The sequence below is a fragment of the Thunnus albacares genome, chromosome 3, assembly GCF_914725855.1.
Source record: "Thunnus albacares chromosome 3, fThuAlb1.1, whole genome shotgun sequence".
NCBI classification, from domain to species: domain Eukaryota; kingdom Metazoa; phylum Chordata; class Actinopteri; order Scombriformes; family Scombridae; genus Thunnus; species Thunnus albacares.
In genome coordinates, this window is record NC_058108.1 from 13,684,138 (window position 1) to 13,705,543 (window position 21,406).

At 39.9% G+C, this 21,406-nt stretch overlaps 1 protein-coding gene across 2 annotated transcripts in view; it reads right to left on the reverse strand.

The window, feature by feature from the left end:
- Positions 1 to 93: 93 nt before the first annotated feature.
- The window catches only part of slkb (STE20-like kinase b), a 24,157-nt gene continuing 2,844 nt past the window's right edge, over positions 94 to 21,406 (reverse strand). For both annotated transcript variants that reach the window (XM_044346557.1, XM_044346556.1), the window contains exons 2-18: positions 21,099 to 21,263; positions 16,131 to 16,179; positions 15,716 to 15,865; positions 13,616 to 13,688; positions 13,272 to 13,466; positions 12,932 to 13,013; positions 11,800 to 11,931; positions 10,197 to 10,979; positions 9,916 to 10,046; positions 9,467 to 9,590; positions 8,296 to 8,475; positions 6,568 to 6,697; positions 3,679 to 3,803; positions 3,339 to 3,530; positions 3,109 to 3,234; positions 2,804 to 2,917; positions 94 to 2,222 (exon numbers count right to left, since the gene is read on the reverse strand). In XM_044346557.1, the coding sequence (XP_044202492.1) occupies positions 2,076 to 2,222; positions 2,804 to 2,917; positions 3,109 to 3,234; positions 3,339 to 3,530; positions 3,679 to 3,803; positions 6,568 to 6,697; positions 8,296 to 8,475; positions 9,467 to 9,590; positions 9,916 to 10,046; positions 10,197 to 10,979; positions 11,800 to 11,931; positions 12,932 to 13,013; positions 13,272 to 13,466; positions 13,616 to 13,688; positions 15,716 to 15,865; positions 16,131 to 16,179; positions 21,099 to 21,263 (2,898 nt within the window). In that variant the 3' untranslated portion in view covers positions 94 to 2,075. The remainder of the gene's footprint in view (positions 2,223 to 2,803; positions 2,918 to 3,108; positions 3,235 to 3,338; positions 3,531 to 3,678; positions 3,804 to 6,567; positions 6,698 to 8,295; positions 8,476 to 9,466; positions 9,591 to 9,915; positions 10,047 to 10,196; positions 10,980 to 11,799; positions 11,932 to 12,931; positions 13,014 to 13,271; positions 13,467 to 13,615; positions 13,689 to 15,715; positions 15,866 to 16,130; positions 16,180 to 21,098; positions 21,264 to 21,406) is intronic.

Genomic DNA, 21,406 nt, shown 5'->3' on the forward strand with positions numbered 1-21,406 from the left:
TTTTTAAATAACTGAGTTTAGCTTTCCATCATCGTCAGATAATTACAAATGTATTAATAATTGAATCAAATCAATAACAAAACACATCTGTTGTAAAGAGAAAATTGTTTATTTACAGCAAAATGAAAATCTACATTACACAGGCATCCTAAAAACTATACATTTGTTTTTAAAAAATGCATAATGCTTTGATATGGATATGTTTTTTTCAGTCAACATTCAGAATTGAATCATTTTACTAAATTTGTCTAAGAATCTAGCTGACAGGACTGATTTTGTGATTATATTTTTCATCGTTTTAAAGACTGCGGCAGACCTCTGAATAAGCAGAATGAGCAGCAGCACAGACACTGCAGTGTGCACGACAGCTTTTCATATAAATAGCTACTGAGTATCATTTTGTAAAAAGGTGCACAGCACTCCTTCATTGTGTTTTTGTACATAACAGCTCCGTTATTAAATACCTTTTACTAACCGTAACTCTCACTAGCCAATTACAAAGAAAATGAGATGATAAAATGAACCAATCAGAAGTCAAGATGGCCTAAACCAGTCAGGTCCATTTTGTTTTGCATCAACTGCATCAAACTTTATGCTATTCATAATAGATCAGCCTAAATAATAAAAAACACATGCTAAGAGCTCAGGTTCTCTTTTTGTTTCTATGAATACAGATGCAATAAAGTCTGTTGAATGAAATCATTCTGAAAGTGTTAATATTCTTCATAAACAAAGAGCAAAGACCAACATCTTTAACAGGTATACAGTATGTCCATTCAGCTTTTCTGAAGTATTAAGGCTATTAGCTAGCATGACAATGAAAACAGTATTATCATTTCAATAAAAAAGAGAAAATGAAAGCCATGCAGGCCTACCCATGATACATCTGGTAGCAAAATACCTTATGAGGTGGCAGATGAAGAAAACCAAAGAAAATACAAAGATGCATCACAACCCAGCTGAAAAGAAAGCTGTTTGTAGTTGGAATTTTTTTCATATAATTATATATTTTCCAATGAAAAAATGTTGCATCCTTTCTCCATCCCTGAATAATGCTCCTATAGAGACATGACAGTAATGGATAGCGGTGTGACAGACCAGACCAACAAACAGGTACATAAATGCTTGTTCAGTGGTAAAAACAGTGGCAGTCTTTTTCCTGTGACCCCACAGTAATTCCTTAGTGTCAATTAACAGTGATTCTTTGTCTCTGAATGTAAACACCATCTCTACACCTCCTGCACTGTTTGCAACAAAGAAAATAATGGTTTCCACCATTTACTGCTTGAGTCTCAAGTCTTGAGACAGAAAGGCATTCTGAAGAAAAACCCTGAAGGATGGAAGGAATCATTTTCTGCAGGAAAAACTTCCTAAACTAGACATTTTATTTCAAAATGCATCTAAACCTAAAATTCTAACACATATGTATGATTTCATAAAAATATATAGTATCATCAAACCTTCAACAAGAGCAATATTAAAAATGTGCTCCATCTCCTTTATGAGAAATACATTCTATTTTATGATCAACTAGAAATGAAACAGTTGCTATTGGAGATTTAACCAAATTAAGTTAACAACATTATGTTTAAGTGGTATAAAAATGCTATGCTTTCTTTAGTGCAAATGTCTAAACCAGAGAAAAATTGAGCAGCAAATAATTATCAGAAATTGCTTGGATTTAAAAGCCCAAAACATCAAATTTTATAGGCACTGGATTCTTTATAAAATAATTCAATGACAAATGAAGGTCGGACAGAGAGATACTTCACTTTAGTGGTTTTGAGGTTATGACCGAAACACTCAATCTGAAAATCTCCTTCATAATGACTCTGACATTGCGAGTATATATTAGCAGAGTGAGGGTCTTGTTGTTGCAGACTGAGGAACAAACACTGGAGTCCAGAGACATAGAAGCCTCTTACATCCTCTGATAGAAGTCAGAGCATGAAGGGAAGGCAGCACAGGCTCAGTCTTTACAGTCCAGACTGTGTGTGTGTGTGTGTGTGTGTGTGTGTGTGTGTGTGTGTGTGTGTGTGTGTGTGTTTGTGTGTCTGTAAGTGTGCAGGTTTCTTCTAGAAACCAGTGGAGTGGACGCTGGGGATCGGGTAGAACTTGGAGATGCGGCTCTGGGTGGAGGGGTTAAGGCACTCCGACTCTCCGCTCATCTTAAAGAACACTTCCTGTTCCTGAAGCTTCCTGGCAAACTCCTCCTCCAGGGCCTGCAGGGCACACATGAAAACATGCTGCTTTTACATGCTGAAATATCTGAGGAGCCTGTTACGGCGTGTTAATCATGTTCCCTTTATACAAGGTAGCTTAGTATGTGGATGAAACAAAAATATTTTGACCTTGAAGGGTGGCGCTAGATGAAAGGTCAAGGGATCACTAAATTATTACCAAATATGTATCAAATTTCATGGTAATCCATCAAATAGTTGTGGAGATGTTTCAGTCTGGATCAAACTGGAGGCCTGACATTACCACGTACAGCCAGGGCTAGCTAACAAGGCTAAAAATGTGTTCTCATTGGTATTAATGTGGACACAGCCTGAGTATGAACAAGACAACGGTCCTAAATGTGGTCAGATGAGTCTCTGTCCACTCTATCAGATTGTTGATGTGACCAAATTAACACATTTGTTACACTTTGTCCACAAATTCCAAGACTTTTGGATGCAGGTTAATGTCAAGTGGCAGGTTGATTCTTTTTTCTTGCTTTGAGGTGATCTTGTTAATCACATTGTGGAAACTCCCTTTATGACAAACAGGTTGATATTATCATCCAGTATATGACAGATACCTTCTTCCTGGGTCGTAGTTTCTCCCTCCACTCCTTCAGCTCCAGGCTGTGCTCCTCGTCCAGCTCCTTCAGCTTCTGGGTCTCATGTTCGATTAGCAGGTGGCATTTCTCGTTCTATTAACACATACAGGGAGGAAGTGTTTAACAACTGAGGGAACTTACATGTCACTGTGTTCAAAGTTGTCTTTTTGGCTAGACTATGTGTAACAAATAGTGAAGCTTATGTTCATATTCAGAAAACATGTTTAAGAAATATATGAATTTAGTTTAGTTTAAAAAAAAAAAAAAGCATTTAAAATCTTTACCTGCAGCTGCTGAAGCTCTCGGATGTTGGCGTCACACTGCAGCTGCAGGTCTCTCATCTGGTTTTCATGTTTCTGATGCTGGTGGAGCCTCTCGTTCTTCTGTCTCTTGTCTTCCTGAGCAGCAAACTGAAAAACACAGACACAATTAGGATTTCCAGGTTATTATACTTTCAAGAAATATTTGAAAAAATGATTTAATTTCTACCATCGTATTCCATATATTTCATCACCTGTTTGACTTTCTCCCTCTCCTGTTCGGGGGTGATGGCAGCTCCGGTGATGCGAAGGCTCTTCTTGAACATGGCCATGCGGGTCTTGGCCTCGCTGCGCTGGATCTTTGGCAGTCTGGTTCTCTCCTGTGTCTGCTTGTTCTTCATCTCCTCAATCAGACGCTGGTTATAGCGCTGCATCTGCTCCATCTCCTGCACAGGGTGGACATGATCAGAGAACATGGTTTGTTAATGCTGAAAAAGATTTATTGATGCCAGTTTTTGACAGAAACAAAACAAGTAAAGGGTTAATCTGATGTTTAACCATGTAAGAGAGCTAAAATAAGTCCTCCATACACACCTTCTCGTGTCTTTTCAGCAGCTGATGTCTCTGCATGAAGTACTGGTCTTTAAGTTGCTGTTTGAACAGCTGGTGTTTCTCCTGCAGATGGCGCTCTTCCAGCTCCCACATGGCAGCTTCCCGAGCTGCACGCAGACACACAAGTGAACAAAAGACAAAGCGAAATGAAGGCACAGAAGAACCATTCACAGGCTTACTGGAGGGAGATATCTTTTCAACATTATGTCTAGTTTTAAGACCATTCCGCTTAATTAGATGGAACGCAGTGGTGAGAAACGAGATGGAGCAGACGACTTGTGGGCTGAGGTTATATCTCATTAGAGGCAAATGGCTGAAAGCTTGAGACACGTATGTCAACCAACATCAACTTTACTAATGAGGTTTCGGCTTTTAAGCTTTGAACTATGTAACAATTTCTATTCCCAGTCAAAGCTCTTTATGAGATTCTAAAGCACAGTGACAACCTCCCGTGACTTGGTTCAGTGAGCATTTCTAAGAAGTGCTGTTTGTGCAGATCTTGGTATATTAAGTGTGGGATTAAGTCCCAGGCAGTGCTAACAGGCTGCTGTTCACTGCTGCAGTTGAGGTTAGCAGGACTGTGGTCTGAGAGGTCTAAGCTGCATCCACAGAGAGCGTGATTACTGCTGATCTGACTTGCTGTAGATGTGACTGTTAGGTTGAACGCAGGAACAAGTTACAATTAGAGACACACCGATCCACTTTTTTCCAGTTCTGATCCGAGAAAGAAAAATCCAATATTTGCTACCGTGTGCTGACCCAGAACATGCAGACAGAAACTGAGGTTAACGACAAATTAATTTATTATAAGCTAAAACACAAGTTAAGAACAGATTTAAAACACAGGTTAAAAGTCTAAGTTTCTTAGATGAAATAAAACATCACTAAAGGAAATAAAATGTCTCAGTGATGAAAGAGTCCAGTGTGCAATCCAGCGAAGAGAAGTCCTGTTTTAGCTTTTGGCTGCAGATATTGGATCAGATTGGTCCCAAATCTAGTCACAATGTGACTGGAAAGTAAAAAAAAAAAAACTTGCTGCTACGAGTCAAAGAGGATTTGAGTGTAATGTTTTCATTGACCTACAAGAGATGAATGGAGTTCACTGCACAGGACAGTGGCAGAAAAGTGGACGTCATTTTAGTTTTTTTTTTCTAGCACCTGAATTAGCATTATGGATAATCCAGGGTTAAAACAAATACTAAGTTATGTTTGCAAATGCTGTTTGATCCTTTTGCTTGGAACGATGACACACTGCCAATCAAAAGATTTTTAATACCCCATCTTTGGTTGGTTAAAATTCAAGCAATGTCGCTTGCTGTAAATATGTTTTCCTAAAATTAGAAGACGTTGTTAAGTGAGGTGTGGACTTGCTTGAGATACAACAAAAAATGAAATGCTTTTTTTTTTTTTTTTTTAAAGAGAAATGCTACAAAGCATTCAGGTTGTGTATTAAGTAAAATGACCTTCATTTGGAAGGCTTGATGTTGCAACATTCTTTAAAGCTGAATCGATACATTTTTTTGTGCCACTACGGGAAGAAAACAACTTCATTCCAGCTGCTGTTTGTTGCTGGGCAGGCAGTGCAGGTAGCGTACAATAAGTTTATCAGAGTTGTTTTGTTGTAAACGCCTGCCTGCTCCTCAAAATGTGACTGATGGCGGTGGAGTTTGTGGAATATAAAACCAAAACATTGAGCTGAAAGAAGCTAAAAGTTCTGTAGAGCTGTGGGGAACTGCACAGATAGTCATAATCATCACACTACAGATAATCATTTCATCTATTGTTCATATATAAAAAAAAAAAAAAAAAAAATACTGATTGGTGCAGCTTTAAGTGTCTTTGGGAAAAGACATGATCACCTGCTAGTGTTTATTTTGTCAGCTACATATATATTTATAGTCTTAGTCCTGCGTTAAATGTCATTGTTAGTTTTTAATCATATTTAGTCGACCTCATCCTGTTTTTTAAAGTCAAGTTTTAGTTGACTAAAAGTCTGGGCATTTTAATCCTGTCTTAGTCAAAGAAAACCACAACTATTTTAGTATAGTTTTAGACAATGAAAACTGTTGACATTTTAGTCTTTTTAAGCCATCAGATTATATGGAACATTTTAGTCATTCTAGTTTCACCGAAAACAATACATTTTTGTCATTTTAGTCAAACTTATTTCACACAGGATTTTATCTTATGACCTGATATCAGCAGAAGATTGTCCGTGTCAGACACGTTCTCACCTACTGGAAATACTCTGTTTGGTTTGGGCAGGGGTGCAGGAGGCAGGACAGGATGCATAAAGTATGCTGTGGTTGTAATTCAACATTTTTATGATTTTCACCAGAAATAAAATGGCTTTTATTTTATGAGAAATCACAGGAAGTCCTCTCTCCCGTTTGCGCTAGCTTCACAGCGGAGAATTCAGATCCTGTCAAAACAACGTAGCTTAGCAGGCTGTGTTTATACAGCGCCAGTCACTGTGTAAAATAACAGCTGTGGATGAGAAGGGAGTTGACTGCTGGAAGTCAAAGACGTCATGTTTAAGTTTACGTTCTTCTTCTTCAACAGCTGTTTGATAAATTGCTTGTACCGTCTCCCCTACTGCCGGATTTTGTTGCATTTACGGCAGTGAGCAGTTGTAGCCCACTCGCTCACTGTGAATTCTCTGGAGAATTCACTGCTGTATTCACACATGAGCTCAGTCGGACATTACATGGGCTTTGTGCTAGGGAGCTGGCAGGATAAAGTCTTTCTAATGTCTGGTCTGACTGAATCGCACATTTGTGTTCACACATACAGCTCCTCCTGGTAATGTGCGGATAACTTCAGGGTTGCAGTGCAAGTGTGAAAGGGGCTATAGTTTGTTATTATAATCACCTCTGAGAAGCTGCTGCTTGTGGTTGAGGCAGTCTCTCTCGATGGTGGCGAGCTCATGCTTGTGTTGCTGGATGATCTTCTTCAGAGCGCTGTCTAGATCCTGCTGCTGCTTCTGAAGAAACTCTTGTTCCTGAGCAAAAGATGATACATATCATATATGACACAAAATATGTTTTTGCCTTTAGAGTTTTCAACAATACACAGAAACCAGATGTTAAAATATGAGAACGCATAATCAGAATATAACTGAACGTCCATCCTCAATAATTAACAACAGCTATTTCTATACTGAGCAGACAGGAAGCATAATCTCCTGCAACAAAAACCTTCATCAATCCATTAAGCAGGATAGAACTTAATGAGGCCAGCTCTGAGTTGGTAGTGTAGTGTGAGTCTTTGAGTGTGTTTGCAGGGCTAGAGGCTTTCTGCCAAGTTTACTTCAGGCTAAGCATGGCTTGAGCCGATGAACCAGACAGTAAACAATAAAGACTATTTCACCTGCTTGTCAGTCACATTAATCCAACCTACTTGGCTCAGTGAACACATAAGAACCTGACATTTAACATGCTAATATATTCTCAGTGATGTACAGTCAGCATTTCCAATTTTCCAGAAGTGGCTCTTTATGTTGTTTAGAAACAGAGAGAGCAAAGCAACCGACTTATAAAACTTTAACAATGCCAACTACTAAACTTTTAAGTGTGAGCCACTTCCTAATACTGCTCTGATCCATTAGAAAAACACACAAAAACAGAAAAATGTGCAGCATTTCATTTTCAGAAGGTAATATTAATCTTGCAACAACATTAAGGATTTGTTGATAGCTTGCTGTTGGCCCTTTGGCACATACTTATGTATAGAGAAGACAGTGTGTGTAGTCATTAAAAGCAATGAGTCATGCTTTAAGAGACACAAGAAAGAGGCCAGATTCCAAATCAGATGAGGCATCAAAGCACACACGGAGGGGTTTCACTTACATCCTGCATGGGAGCGTTGCACAGGGTGCAGGAGGACAACTGAAAGGACTGAATCATAACATGAGCCACTCCCTGCAGATCACAGTACATTACCCTTCTTCACATTGCACTTAGCACTGCACACACACACACACGCGCACTGACACTATCACTGCAAACTCACGTAGGTGGAAAGCTTGTAAAACTGAAGAGAGGTCATAAAAACAGCTGTAAATAAATAACCGTTCATCAGCTTTCTGGTCTGGTTTTTTGTCAAATTAAAGAAAGACTGTGCACACAAAACTGTAGAAGAACTGAGGGGAAGAGGCAGTGTGTAGTAAAGTTCAAAATCCACCGCAAACTGAGCCCTCATTACCTCCTCTGGCGGGGCTTGGATAATATCCTCTTTAATACGTTTCATGATAGCGTTTCTCACATGCTTTGAAGAAAGTCCCACTTCTTGTTTGCCCTGTGTCGGGGCAGCCATGAGCAATAGATGGAAATAAAATGAGACAAAAGCTGTTGATAGATTAGCTCTATGTGAGAAAATAAATGAGAAGTGGCAGGGCAGACTGATTTAGACCCTGATAAATGGCGGTTATGTAAACACTTAACAGACAGATCTGAGAGGCGTGTGTATGTCTAAGTACCAAAACAAGCTGCTATAAATAGGAACATTACAAGCTATCCAGTCCTCCTAAGGGGCTAACATGTAGACAAGGGCAGTGAGAGGAAATGAAGGGTAGCAGAATGATGTAGTCAACATGCTAACCTCCTTCTTGCGGTTTTTCAGCATGTTCTGGTACTTGGACAGCTCTTTGTCCTGCTCAGCTTTGATGCGTTTGGCCTCGTCCCGCAGCCGGTTGGTGTGCTCCTGCTCCAGCCTCTCGATGGTCTGCTTCTGCTGCCGCTCCAGGTTCTCCACCTCCTGGTCGTACTGACGCTTCTTACTCTGATGGACACAGTGGGTCAAACCATGAAATTCCCAAATGAGTAAATGATACAAAATCCAGAATTACACCAGAGCCATGCAACATTGAGAGGCTTTTAGCAGTACATGTCACTATGAAAAGAGATCTGACAATAGCTTTTGTTAGGAAAGTTTTCAAAGGAATATGAGACAGAGTAATAGATTGCATGAACTGTTGATAAACCCAGACACCCTCAAGAAAACTTCTAAATATCAATATAATATGAGGAACTGTACTGGATCTGAAGTGAATCAAGTTGTCCCTCCATTTTTGCCATTCACAAACTGCCTGCCTGTGGTAAGAACCACACAATCTGGATATGTATGCAGAGGAAAAAGTAAGACACTCAGATGAGTCATCATCTTCTGGACTTTTTCCTACATCTGGATGGATTTACGTTCCCAGAAGGTCAAAGCAAACCTTTGTTTAACAACCACGGAATGAGTTTTGTTTTAAAGAACCAGGTGCACCCTGTGGTGCACAGCTGTTCCACTACAGCATTCCCAAATTTCTTCACATTTCTTACACATTATGCAACTTCAGTAGGGGTCTTAAAGACCTCAGGATGAAGTGAAAAGTGTTGAAGCACCGCTCAATAAACTAACCCTGAACATAAGTGAGGAGGTTTTTTATTGCCAAACTGAGTTCCATCTTTTACTTCCTGAAGAATGATTGAGGAGGTGCTCTGACAGCCAGAGGGAGCTTAATATCTAATCAGCTACCTATTACCCACATAACACATATTACTATATTTCTAGAGATATTTCTAGTTTCTCAACAATTTGCTCTCTACTTTTTCAAACCTCAAATTTTCCAACCCTGTTGCTGGGCAGACTGCAGATAGCCCTTGTCCTTTGCAGAGTATAAAAAAACAACTGCAGTCTTGCTGAATGCAGCTGAGGTTTTTCATCACAGCTCTTAAAAAGACAGTTAGCAGTCTCAGCCTTGAAAGTTGTGAGTTGGGTGACTGACCGTGGTCTCCTGTTCAAAGCGCCGGTAGATCTGTTCTTTTTGCTGCTGCAGCTTGTTGCTGAGCTGCTGCTGGGCCCTCTGCTCCTCTTTCTGCAGGAGACGCAGCTCCCTCAGCTCCTGGCGCCTGCAGTGGGGGAGGGAGAGAGTGGAGATGAGAAGGTGGTGGAGGGAAGAAAGAAGGACAAATTATGTTAATCATAAGCATCTATATTTTTTCCAAAAGAAAGCAGGTCACAATGGTGAACAAGCATTGACCTGTAATGAAACACTGTATTATGTTTTAAAACGGTAACGTGAAGCACTGGGCAAATATTAAAAAAAAAAAGACTGAAGAGCTTAACTCCACATAGTCAGATTGTACACTAAGCTCCCTCTGCAACTCATTTTCATAATATTTGCATAAAACTGATGCCTGGGGTGTATGTAAATGAAGGCAGGTGGATGGTTACCTCAGGAATCTCATCTCCTCGTTCTTGGTATCATTGTCAGTGATGATCTTTGATGTAGTCACGCTAACTTCTACTCCATCCACGATGAACTTGCGTGTCTTTTTCAGTGTCTTCTTCTGACGCCTGGTGTCCTGGGAAAAAAAGAAAGGAGGATTTATAGAGATGCACTATTCAGCTACAACAATTAAACAAACTAAACTGTTCATGAAAAGGAGAACATCTCTGCAGCTGAGTGTGTATATGTGTGTGTGTGTGTGTGTGTGTGTGTGTGTGTGTGTTACCTGTACGGAAACAGATCCAGGCTCTTTTGTTTTGGACAGAAAGCTTGAGATAGACAGATTCAGGTCTGCACTGCTATTATCTGCAGCTGAGCCGCTTCCCGAATCTGAATCTTTCTCTTTGTCATCCTTAGCCTTATCTGGAACAGTCTTCTCATCTGCATTTGTTTCATCCTTTTCTTTGGGCTTCTCTCCATTCTGCTCTTTTGAGACGACTTCATCCTTCCCTGGTAGTGTCAGAGTCATCTTGAGATGTTTGTATGGCTCCTCTTCCTCCTCTTCCTCCTCCTCCTCCTCCTCCTCTGGTGCTTTTGATTCCTCCTCAACGGGCGTCTTTTCCTCCTGAGGAGCCTCGGTGATCTCTGAACTCTCTGTGGTGGTCTCTGGATTGGCTGGAACCTCGGCTGTGTCCACTTCCTTTTCATCCTCAACAGATATCTCCAGCTGCTCCATGTCTTTAACAGGTGCCTGTGGTTCAGTCTCTGGTTCTGGTGAGGCAACATCTACCTCTGGAAGCTTATCTTCCACAGGTTTCTCTTCTTTCTCTTCATCCTCTACTGGAGTGTTTGAAGTCTCCTCTGTCTGCTCTTCTGCTGCTGGGGCAGGGGGTTCCTCAACAAAGCTAGTGTCCACCACATGGTTGTCCACAGGGAGCTCACTGGGCGTGGGCACGGGTAGAGCTGGCTCAACCTTCTCAGGGACTGATTCCAATATTGAGGGAGAGAGGGGGATCTTCTCATCCTCAGAGCTGGCAACGCTGACATCAGATGGAGCACGTTTGTGACCCTGCAGCAGAGGATGAAATGTCAGAGAGTTCTGGTTTGTCCAAAAAAGAGAAAACAATAGGGGTCATTTGGTGTTATGACCCATCACTACAGCTGAAACAATTAGTTAATTAATCAACTAGTTGATTGACAGAAAATTCTCTATTTCAATAATCGATTAATCTTGCTAAATCCTCTCTCAAGCAAAAAGGACAGAATCGTTGCTTTTCTTTGTTTTCAATGTCATAAACTGAATATCTTTGAATATCTATTGATTAATTGAGAAAATAATTGGTGGATTAGTTGATAGTAAAAATAAAAACTAACTGCAACCTTGGTAATTTTATACCAAATCACTGAATGGTACATCTGCAAGTTAATTTCTGGCGTTTTACTAAATTTCACCACAGATAGCTGCATAGTAGAAATGTACTGTATTAAACACAAAACATGATATATACTGCTAAAATGAAGAAAAGAAAAAGTAACAGATTTGTAAAACAAATAACAAATGAAGCGTATTGCATTTCTTTGAAAGACCAGTATGTCCTGCATACTTAAAAACTGATGTGTTTCAGTTTTGGGAGTCAAACTATGAAATGGTCTTAGTGAGGAGTTGAAATTGTGTGTGATAAAGATTTATTGTGTGAAATGGATTGGTATAAACATGATGATGATGTTTTTGTCAGTTGCATAGCCACACAAATTGTTGTTTTGTCCCTTATCATGTATAACTGAAATAAAGTATTCATTCATTCATTCATAAAAAAACCCAACTGCTAGCATTTTCTCACTACAGTACGAATCCTTCTTGCAGACTGATTTTGGTAAGGTTTACCCACCAGATGTGCTTCTGTGTCTTCCTCCTCTTCCTCCTCTTTGTGCTCTTCTATCTCCTCGGTGACCTCAGCCTTCGCCTCAGCTATTATCTCCCTCAGTGGTTTGTTGTCCGTCACACTGGACACAAACGAATGCTGTGCACAAGACCCAGAAAAATGACATGAGAAATCAAGATTTAATTTTAATTTTGTTTTGGGGAACTCGACACCAAAGTCATTGCAAAAAGCACGACACCACAGTTTGCAGCAACTAAGACACGAGCAGTAAAGACCTAATACTTGACACCCCACTGACAATTAATCCCACAGAGTTTGAGATAGAATTGGCTTACAGTATATGAGACACACTACATTTAAAAATACACATTAAAAAATACTGTCTGACTATTGCAGACTTTCATGTCTCTATCCCTCTCTCTCTCGCTCTGTCTCCCCCTGGGATCTGTACATGTCTTACTGAGTGACCTTTATAACAAACAAACAAACAAACAAATAAATAAATACATCAGTAAACATATTTAATGCAAACCCTGATAGGATTACAAACACTACATCTACATCTCGTCGACCTCACCTTCTTCGGCTTTGAAATCTGCTGCACGTATTCTATTGCCGGCCTGAGTATATGCAGCTTCTTCGATATCAAAACCTTCATTGGTGGCAGATCGCTATTCTGTATTTTCAAGCCCATTGAGTCTTCCTCTGAATCCTTTAGCTGCTGTGTTGTCAAGTATTTCCTGTGTGTGTGTGTGTATGAATGTATCCTTACTGCTTCTAGTCTCTCTGCGAGTAAGTGGCTGGGACTTCGCAAGCACCTTAAACCCTACGGAAAAAGAAAAGCCTGCTCCTCTGACGTCAGCTTGGGCACAAGGGGATGAGTGTCAGTCTTGCCAGCACACATGGTGCCTGACACACACCTGACCCCAAGCAGGTAAACAGATGTCGTCTAGGACTCTGCTGCTTATGCTGTGAATGGCAGGTGCTACATGGGTATGGGATGGGGGGAGTATTTATGTAGAAGCGGGGAACAAGGATTATCACTTCATTTAAGAGGCTGGAGGAGCTGACTGATCCTGACATAGGGGTTCCACACTTGTGTAAAAAAAAATTGTGTGAATGTTCAAGAGAAAGGTACCTGTAGGAGTTGTGTCGCAGTCCACCTGTTGTCTACATTCTTGTCCAGACACCGCTTTAGGAAATCACTGAATTCTGGGGACCTGAAAGGCCAAAGTGGTAAAAATAGACTTGAACATAGCCCGTTTGGTCTTGTAAAATAATAATAAATAAATAAAAATGTATTATCTACCACCCCACGGATGTCTGCGTGGCTTAAGTATCATGAAAACTGACTTACATTAAGGCAAATGTGTAAGACATTCAGTGGGATTATGCAAAACATGGCTATTCAAAAGAACATCCTCAAAGTTGCTTCTTCTTGTCCCTGACTAGACACAGAGCTTCACATGGTGACTCACCAGCGTGACGGCTGCATCAGGGTTGGAGGATCGGACTTGGCTATTTTCAGCAGGACTCTCATAGGGTTCATCTCATGATTTGGCGGCTCAATCTGTGCCAGCTCAATCAAGGTGACCCCGAGGGACCAGATATCTGCCTTGAAGTCGTATGGACGGTCCTTTGACGTCTCGCACATAACCACTTCTGGAGCCATCCTGGAAGGAAATGTATACCAATGAGAGAGAAGAGGAGTCGTTGAAAGGAAACTTTGAGTCCATGGAGGTTTTGTGCAAAAAGAAAAAACTGGACAAAGATGAATTTTTAATGACTACGATGATATTCTTTTGTTTTATATTACACTCACCAGTAAGGTGTTCCAATGAAGGAGTCTCTCCTCTGCAGCGTTTTGGTGTTTTTGGCAGACACGCCAAAGTCAGCTGGAAGACATGTGATTCAAGACAAACCAGAAATTAGCCAGAGGAACTGCACTGTCATCATTTATGTTTCAGATGTAGCCACAAAAACCAAACACATCCAAAACGAAAAACTGTACCCTTTAGCAGTGGAACTGCTAAACCAATCAGAGCGTAAAATGAACACGAAATAACACAGGCCCACAAAACATATGCTGTTATGACACCAGTCACACATTTGCATGATGACATCTTGCCTTATTTGTATTGTGTGTGAGTAACAGCTCATCAGAGCCCTGGCAGGCAGTTGCACAGGCACCTCTGTGTGTGTTATGTCACTGGACAAAATGCTTGTGTGTTATTTCACTGAGCCTGTTCCTTCCACCAGCAGTGACTCATACTGCTCTAAGTAAGCTACATTACTGCATCTGCTGTGGATGCATGTGTGTGTGCGTGAACACATTGAGCAGCAGGGACAAACAATCGCTGTTAAGCAACAGTAAGCGTGTGCAACATAAGTCACAGTACATTTCTTTTACACTTATTTTTTTTTTTTTAATTACTTTTACTAATTATTATAAAGTAACCCTGATGATGTCATCATTTCAAAATGGGCATATACCAGAAAGGGAGGCATTAAGAAAAGATGCTATTGAAATGCATAACAGGAAATGTGGGATCCAGTGTTTTGGTGACTTGAACTATACTTGAGACTGAAAGACAAAATCTCAAGCTCTGCTGTTTCAATTCTTTTTTACTAGTTTATTTAATATTTATTTACTATTTATTAGGGCTGTACCCAAAGCTTCAAAGCCTCAAATCTTCATTCATTGCCATAGTATTCGAACAGTAAAATCAGTATTTGAATATATGTATACATATATATTTTTTCCCTGGTGGCGGCGGTCCCATAGGAAGAGGGGTGAAGACAGCGAAGAGAGAGAGGGAGACGACAACGGAGGATGAGTCTCACAGTGCATCAGCTCGCACTCTGTCAGACAGACAGACAGACAGACAGAGGGAGTTGTAAGCCGCAACAGATTGGGGAGAACAGGGTAGCAGGTGGAAGAAGCAGCAGCAGCAGATTCAGCTCGAGCTGGATGCAGAACAGAAAACACCGGTGGGCGGAAAGGAGGAGGCCCCTGCTCCTCACCCCTTGCTCCCCCCCGCTCTACTATTTATTATTTATTACTGGATGGAATAATGATCCAAATACACAACTGAGACCCAAGTTGTGACAAACCAAACTTATCAATGAAACATGAAAATGTCCTGCTATAGTAGGAACAATAGCAGCACCATTCTGAGTAAAGCACACAAACAGTCATTATTCTTACTTATGACTTGTTTTACATGCATGTAGTGTAACACTAAGCAGTATATGTCATGGGAAAGATCATGTGAACTTGTAAGCTTCTTGCATTAAAAACGCTTTGGAAATGAGTGTGGAAAACTTCAAAGTAGTTGTTTTTCTGATCTATACGACACCACATGATACCTCGACTCAACACTGTTTTTCTGTTAGAGAGACCTGTGAGTGAACGATGAAAACCAATACCTTACCTAGATATTTGAACCAAACAATGTATTTGGGCTGCTTGTATCAAAAAGGAAAAATGATTGGTATCACTGTACATTCCTGTGTCATTTTCAGCAGTTAAATCACAGAGCACTTGAGCAAAATACATGGTGATTATGGCCAAAAGCACACAGCCTTGTCTATATTGCCAGACTGTGAACTCATTTATTATTCTTCCCCTTGAAAAGTAAAAAAAAAAAAAAAAAAAATGGGGAAAATATACTTGTAAGGCAAGGCATTTACCAAAGTTCTCAACTTTCTCCTTTTCCGTCTATGTATTACACAGATTAAACATTTTCTCCTTCCATCCAACAACAATCCTTAATTGAATATGAATAGATTTTTAATGATACAAATACCAACTGTTACAAGGAACTGTGACAACTAAGAAATGACACAGGGTGTCTAGTTACCCTCCTTGGTAAAACTATGTACTCTCTAGCATAAACAGCAGGGCATAACTGGTTCTTACCCAGCTTAACATCACCGTCCAGTGTGAGGAGGATGTTGCCGGCCTTCAGGTCTCTGTGGATGATTTTGTTGTCATGGAGGTAGACGAGGGCCTGCAGAGTCTGCTTACACACCACCCTGATCTGAGGCTCTGTGAGGGCTCTCTCCAGTTCTACAGGGGGGGCGAAGAACACACGAACACATGCTCAGAATTCCTTACCCGGGAATACAATAATGCAGACTCATATCATAGATGGTGCTAAGGACTAAAATACATTCAGAGTATTGATGAATAAAGAATGTAACATGTAGGTGGTCTATAGAGGCCTTCTGATGTCTTAAATTTGCCTTCTTAAATATGCTGTTAAGTGCTGATATCTGAACAGATTCTTTTTTTGATGTTACAATCTGTATGTGAGCTGGAAATGCTGACTCACCGAGCATGATAGCGTCCACAGCCCCTCCTGCGCAGAACTCAATGAGAATCTGCCAACGAGGGGAAAAAAGGCACGAACAATCAATATGTTGTACAAACCTTGCAACATGTATTTGTTTACGGAAAGCAGAGATGCATCACATCAAACGTGTTTGTCTTTATTAAGTTTCATTACTGAGAGATTTGCAGTGATCTAGGGCTGTGCCATATGATAATGTATTTTATACATTATTTTATATTTTGTTACATGCTTAATTGAAAATTTGCACAAAGGTTCTAAATAAAAGGAGAAAAATTTTTATCTGTCGAGTATATAATTGTAATGTAATAGGAAATAGGCCTTTCCATGTGGTCATTTTATAGATTTACAGAAAATGCGCTACATCATGATGTGTACTATTATCTTGATATGAAATGACCTATATCGGGATATATGATTTTAGTCATATGGCACAGCCCTAATGCATTTCAAACAGAGGTAAGTGCAGGTCATTCATGAGAGGCAGTAATGCTCTGGTTGAACCCGGTGCCCTCTCAAATCTATTGTGAGGCTCTGGAAGGTTCTCAAGTTCAGAGAGAATACATGACTACATGTATTTAGTCTGCTGGAACATCAACACAACACTCAAAGGGGCCACATCATCATGTATCCAAACTACTGCGTTAGCTGAGACAATTTGAGAATGAACCTCCACCCAGCCTGCATGAATGAAACACTCTGAGCCCTTAAAGGCATTTAGGAGCCTTCAATATGGCTGTTGATGTAAGAGGATTGGCCCAGTTGGGGCAACATTGTGGAAATGGTTTACCACAGCTGCTAGCTAGCTTGCTAGCTATATTGCCAGACCTTAGGTCTTATTCTGTAAATAGGATTACAGTTTCTATGGACACAGCACCTCAGGGAGAGGTAAATATGGTTATGGCAGTGAGTAGGCAAAGCATCTGGAGTGTCTTTACTGAGCTTAAAGACAAAGCTAGTCTTATAGCATGAAGCCAACTCTTTCCTCTACACTGAGATTTGGGAAACATTTGGTTAAAAGTCACTCCCAAGGAAGAGGAAGTAAAGACACACTTCTGCAGTTTTGTAACAATTGAGAAACTAATTGTGGTTGACACATTGGTTGAGGCCCTAGCTTGTTATGGGGTCATCCTGCATTTAAAATGACAAGTGACAAAATATCTTAAGCACCTATAAATAAAAACGACCAACTCTAATTTTTCCACCGAGGTTCAATGGCATTCTATGATTCAGTGGAGCTTTTCAAGACTGTTCCACTTCCAACAACAAAGCCCTTACAAGACATACAATGCCTCAAGTCTCTGAACAATCTTGGCTATTCAACATACACACCATTCTAGTGTTTCTCTGTAGGCGTGCTGTTGTTTTAGTGACTCTGCTGTTGTACAATGGCCCCCACAGTTTGGTTTTTCAGAGTGGCAGCAGGCAGAGAGGAACCATGGGCCAGGGTTGTGGCTTCCTCTCCCACTTGTTTATTTGACACAAATGCAAATGCGTGGAGAAGTAAGCACCCGTATATTATCAAATCCATTTATGTGGTGCAGAAGGGGAGGATGTGAGACCGTAAATTATCTCACCTAAAGGTTTAAGGGCCTGTGAGGAGGAAAATTCCAACAACTTCATAATAAAAAACATGAAAAGAGAGCCTCAGAACTGTCTGTGTGCAGCTAGATATTGTAGCGTAACAGCAAAAAAGGAAACAAAGCTCAATAGGTCTCACGACTTTGCTATGCAGTTATTAAGTAAGTCACCTCCCAGACTCTCCTGGGATTATGTGGAATCATGCTTTTCATCTCCAGGAGGAAATGTCCTGGACACTCTCTCCTCTTTGCACGAACAGGTGCCACACAAGCTAAGATAAAAATCAACAGACAACTCCATCAGGCTGTGATCAAGCCCATTGTTCAGAGGACAATGGGGAGGAAAAGGGCCGAGTGCTTAACGTAATGCACTGAAATCAAGTACTCAGGTAATCATGAGAGTTTATAATGACCTAACTACAATGTACCTTTGTGGAAGGATGCTTGTGTATTGACTCACATGAGTCAATGCATGATACTCCTAATCGTGTTCCCGTCTCTTAATGTACATGCTCTACTTCTAAATCTGTCCTCCTTTTATAAATCTCTTTGGTTTTTGGGAGGGAGGTAGGATGAAGTAGTGCGCAGTGCATATACTCTGCTGTTAGTGCTGGGCGGTATACCAATTCATCCGGTACACTGCTTTTAATTTCCCATACAATATGAATTTTTCATATACCACCATACATATGGTGCATAGCTGACATAATTGTGGTAACCTTTCAATAGGATGCAAAATACATAATGGCCTTGAAGAGCGCTACGGTCAGGGCAAACTGTGTATAGTATATTGAAAGGGGACCTCTATTAACTGCATTAACTTCTTACTAACGGTTATAACACAACAATTAATAACCTACAACTAACTCTCAAATAGGGCATAATACCATGGTGCATAACAATTTGTGACACATAAACAATTTGTAACACTAATAATTGTACATTTACAAAATTACACTACCTAACAGCATGTTGGGTACAGCTCGCTAACTAGCCAGGTAGCTCTGTTATTGAGATTCTGGAGATTCAGATTGAGATTCGGGCAAATGAGGCCTTGCGTATAATGACGATTATTGAAGCAACCTCCGTCAGCCTCCTACTGCTTTACAAATAAACATGATTTTTACATGAATCGCTTCAAAAGTTTGTTTGTCAGTCTGAATTTAAGTAAACCCAGGAACTAGCTGCCTGTAGCAGCATTATGGCTAACTGCATAGAAAGCTAAACAGTTGATTTTGTGGAGGTGAAACAGTCTCCAGGACGACATTGTTGATAAATGTTGTAAATCCATCTGCCTCCATGCCTAGTTTTTCTTCTTTTAGTTGTTTTATCTCCTCTCTGTGTACTCCAGCTCAAATAATTATGGTTGGCCATTCAAAGGGAAATAACTCATGATCGTCCTCATAATAGTCCATGGGATAATCTGTCATTGTACTTCATTTTTTTAGTTTCCTTACAGCCTAACCTTGGTGAAAGTCAGCCTCATACATATAAACAAACTGCGCGGATGAATATGTGGGTGGTTTGGTTAGCTGGTAAACCGCCCTGGATATAGATCTCTATGCAGTTAACCACAATGCTGCTACAGGTGGCTAGCTCCTGTGTTTACTTTCATTCAGACTCAGAAACAAACTTTTGAAGTGATTCATGTAAATTCTACGTACTCTTGACAGTATTATAAGCTATTATGAACCTATGTAAAGGCCCAGCCATGCAAAAAAACAAACAAAAAACAAACAAAAAAACAAACAAAAACAAAACAAAACAAACAAAAAACATGACATACCATGAAACTGCCTGAATCTTAAAAAATACTGTGATGCAATTTTTTGGTCCTCTCCATGACTTCTACCATGTTGAATATGTTATTTGCTTAGCATGCGTAAATATTCTACAGTGTGTATGATATGAAAGAAAATAACCCTGAATTACTGGTTGGATCAACCTGTTCTCTATGTCAGTCACTGTGAGTTCCCCACACACACACTGTTTATTAAATCATGAACATTTCCTTCATGTTTAGGCCTTGGATATAATCCACATCTACTGTCACAGCCCCAGGGCCAGGGTAATGGCCACTACACTGTATCTAAACGACCAGCCAGTATTCACAGTAGACCATCACTGATACTCCATTGGTGTGAAATACATATAAAATTCTGACTTTGAGTTGCAGAGGAACAGACAAACTTGCTGTATTTTTCAGATATAAAAACACATTTCTGTGCAGGCTACAGTGAAAACAAAGGCCTTTAAAAATGAACTCATATCAATAGCGGATGGATTTTGAACTGGTAAGATGATTAACAGCTCTAAAAGCTGCTTGTGAACTTTGGCCTCAAATTTTGATAGTACTACAGCAAGCAAGGGACTTGCATTTGCTGCAAAACCCTTACAATTATAGTTAAGTTATGCAGGATAACAGCATTGATGAAATTATGAGGGCTCATGTGAGCCCATAATGTAACAACTAGAATACAGAGCTGACACTGTTTTAGGTTTTCCCCTGCAGAAACAACTGCAGGGGAAAACCATGATTTTATATAGCTGCTATGCTGTGGGAGAATTTTAACTTTTAGTACCACATCCATTATTGGTTTTGTCCAAGTTTTGGTCTGTGAAAGCTGAACTGCTAAACACATTATTGACTGAATAGTCCATAATGTTACGATTGGTCCCAGTTTGTGTTTTATAAGAAAATAAAATAATGCATAATAAATAATAATAATAATAATAATAATAATAATAATAATAACTAAATCAAACTGTTTAATCAAGTCTCGGGATGCAACTACTTTGTTTTCATTTTCAATTAATTTTTCAATTATTTTCATGATTAATCAATTACTGTAGTTGTTTGGTCTGTAAAATGTCAGAAAATGGCCCAAGAAGGATCTAAAATTTGATGTTGTTCCGGCCAACAATTCACAACCAAAAGACATTCGGTTTACTATCACAGAGGACCAAAGACACCAGAAAATATTCACATTTAAAACATTACTCAGAACAACTAATTGATTTAGAGCTGCAACAATTAGTTGATTAATCGTTCAGTTGTCAACTATTTTGATAATCAACTAACCGTTTTAAGTCATTTTTAGACATTTTATGGACCAATAAATCAATTAATTGAGAAAATAACTTACAGATTATTTGATAATGAAAATAATCATTAGTTGGAGCTGTACATGGACTACCAAAAATAGTTGCTGATTCATTTTCTGTCAGTCGACTAATCAATTGATCGTTGCAGCTCTAATTAGGTCCATATTTTTTCCTTGCTCAGGTAGTCGTTTTCTTGTTGAGCTTAACAAACACAAAGGAAACACTAATGACACTGTCACTCCAGAGAGCTCTTCCTTCTACTCACCCAGAGTTTGCCATCATAATAGAAAGCATCAAGCAGTTTGACAATGTTTTGGTGGTCGCAGGAGGCCAGGATATCAATCTCCACCATGTAGTCCTCCAGCTCCTCCTCAGTCTTTGTGTCAATAACTTTGGCGGCAGCTAGGATGCCCGTCTGTTTGTTCTGAGCCTATAGGATAAAAATGTTGTTAGGGGGTTGTATGAGCAAAGAACTCATGAAGTTATTCAGCTTATGTTGGAAAGTTGTCTTGACCTCAGACCTGCAACAATCACCTCACATTGCCATTAAGAGGATCTAAAAACAAGAAATAA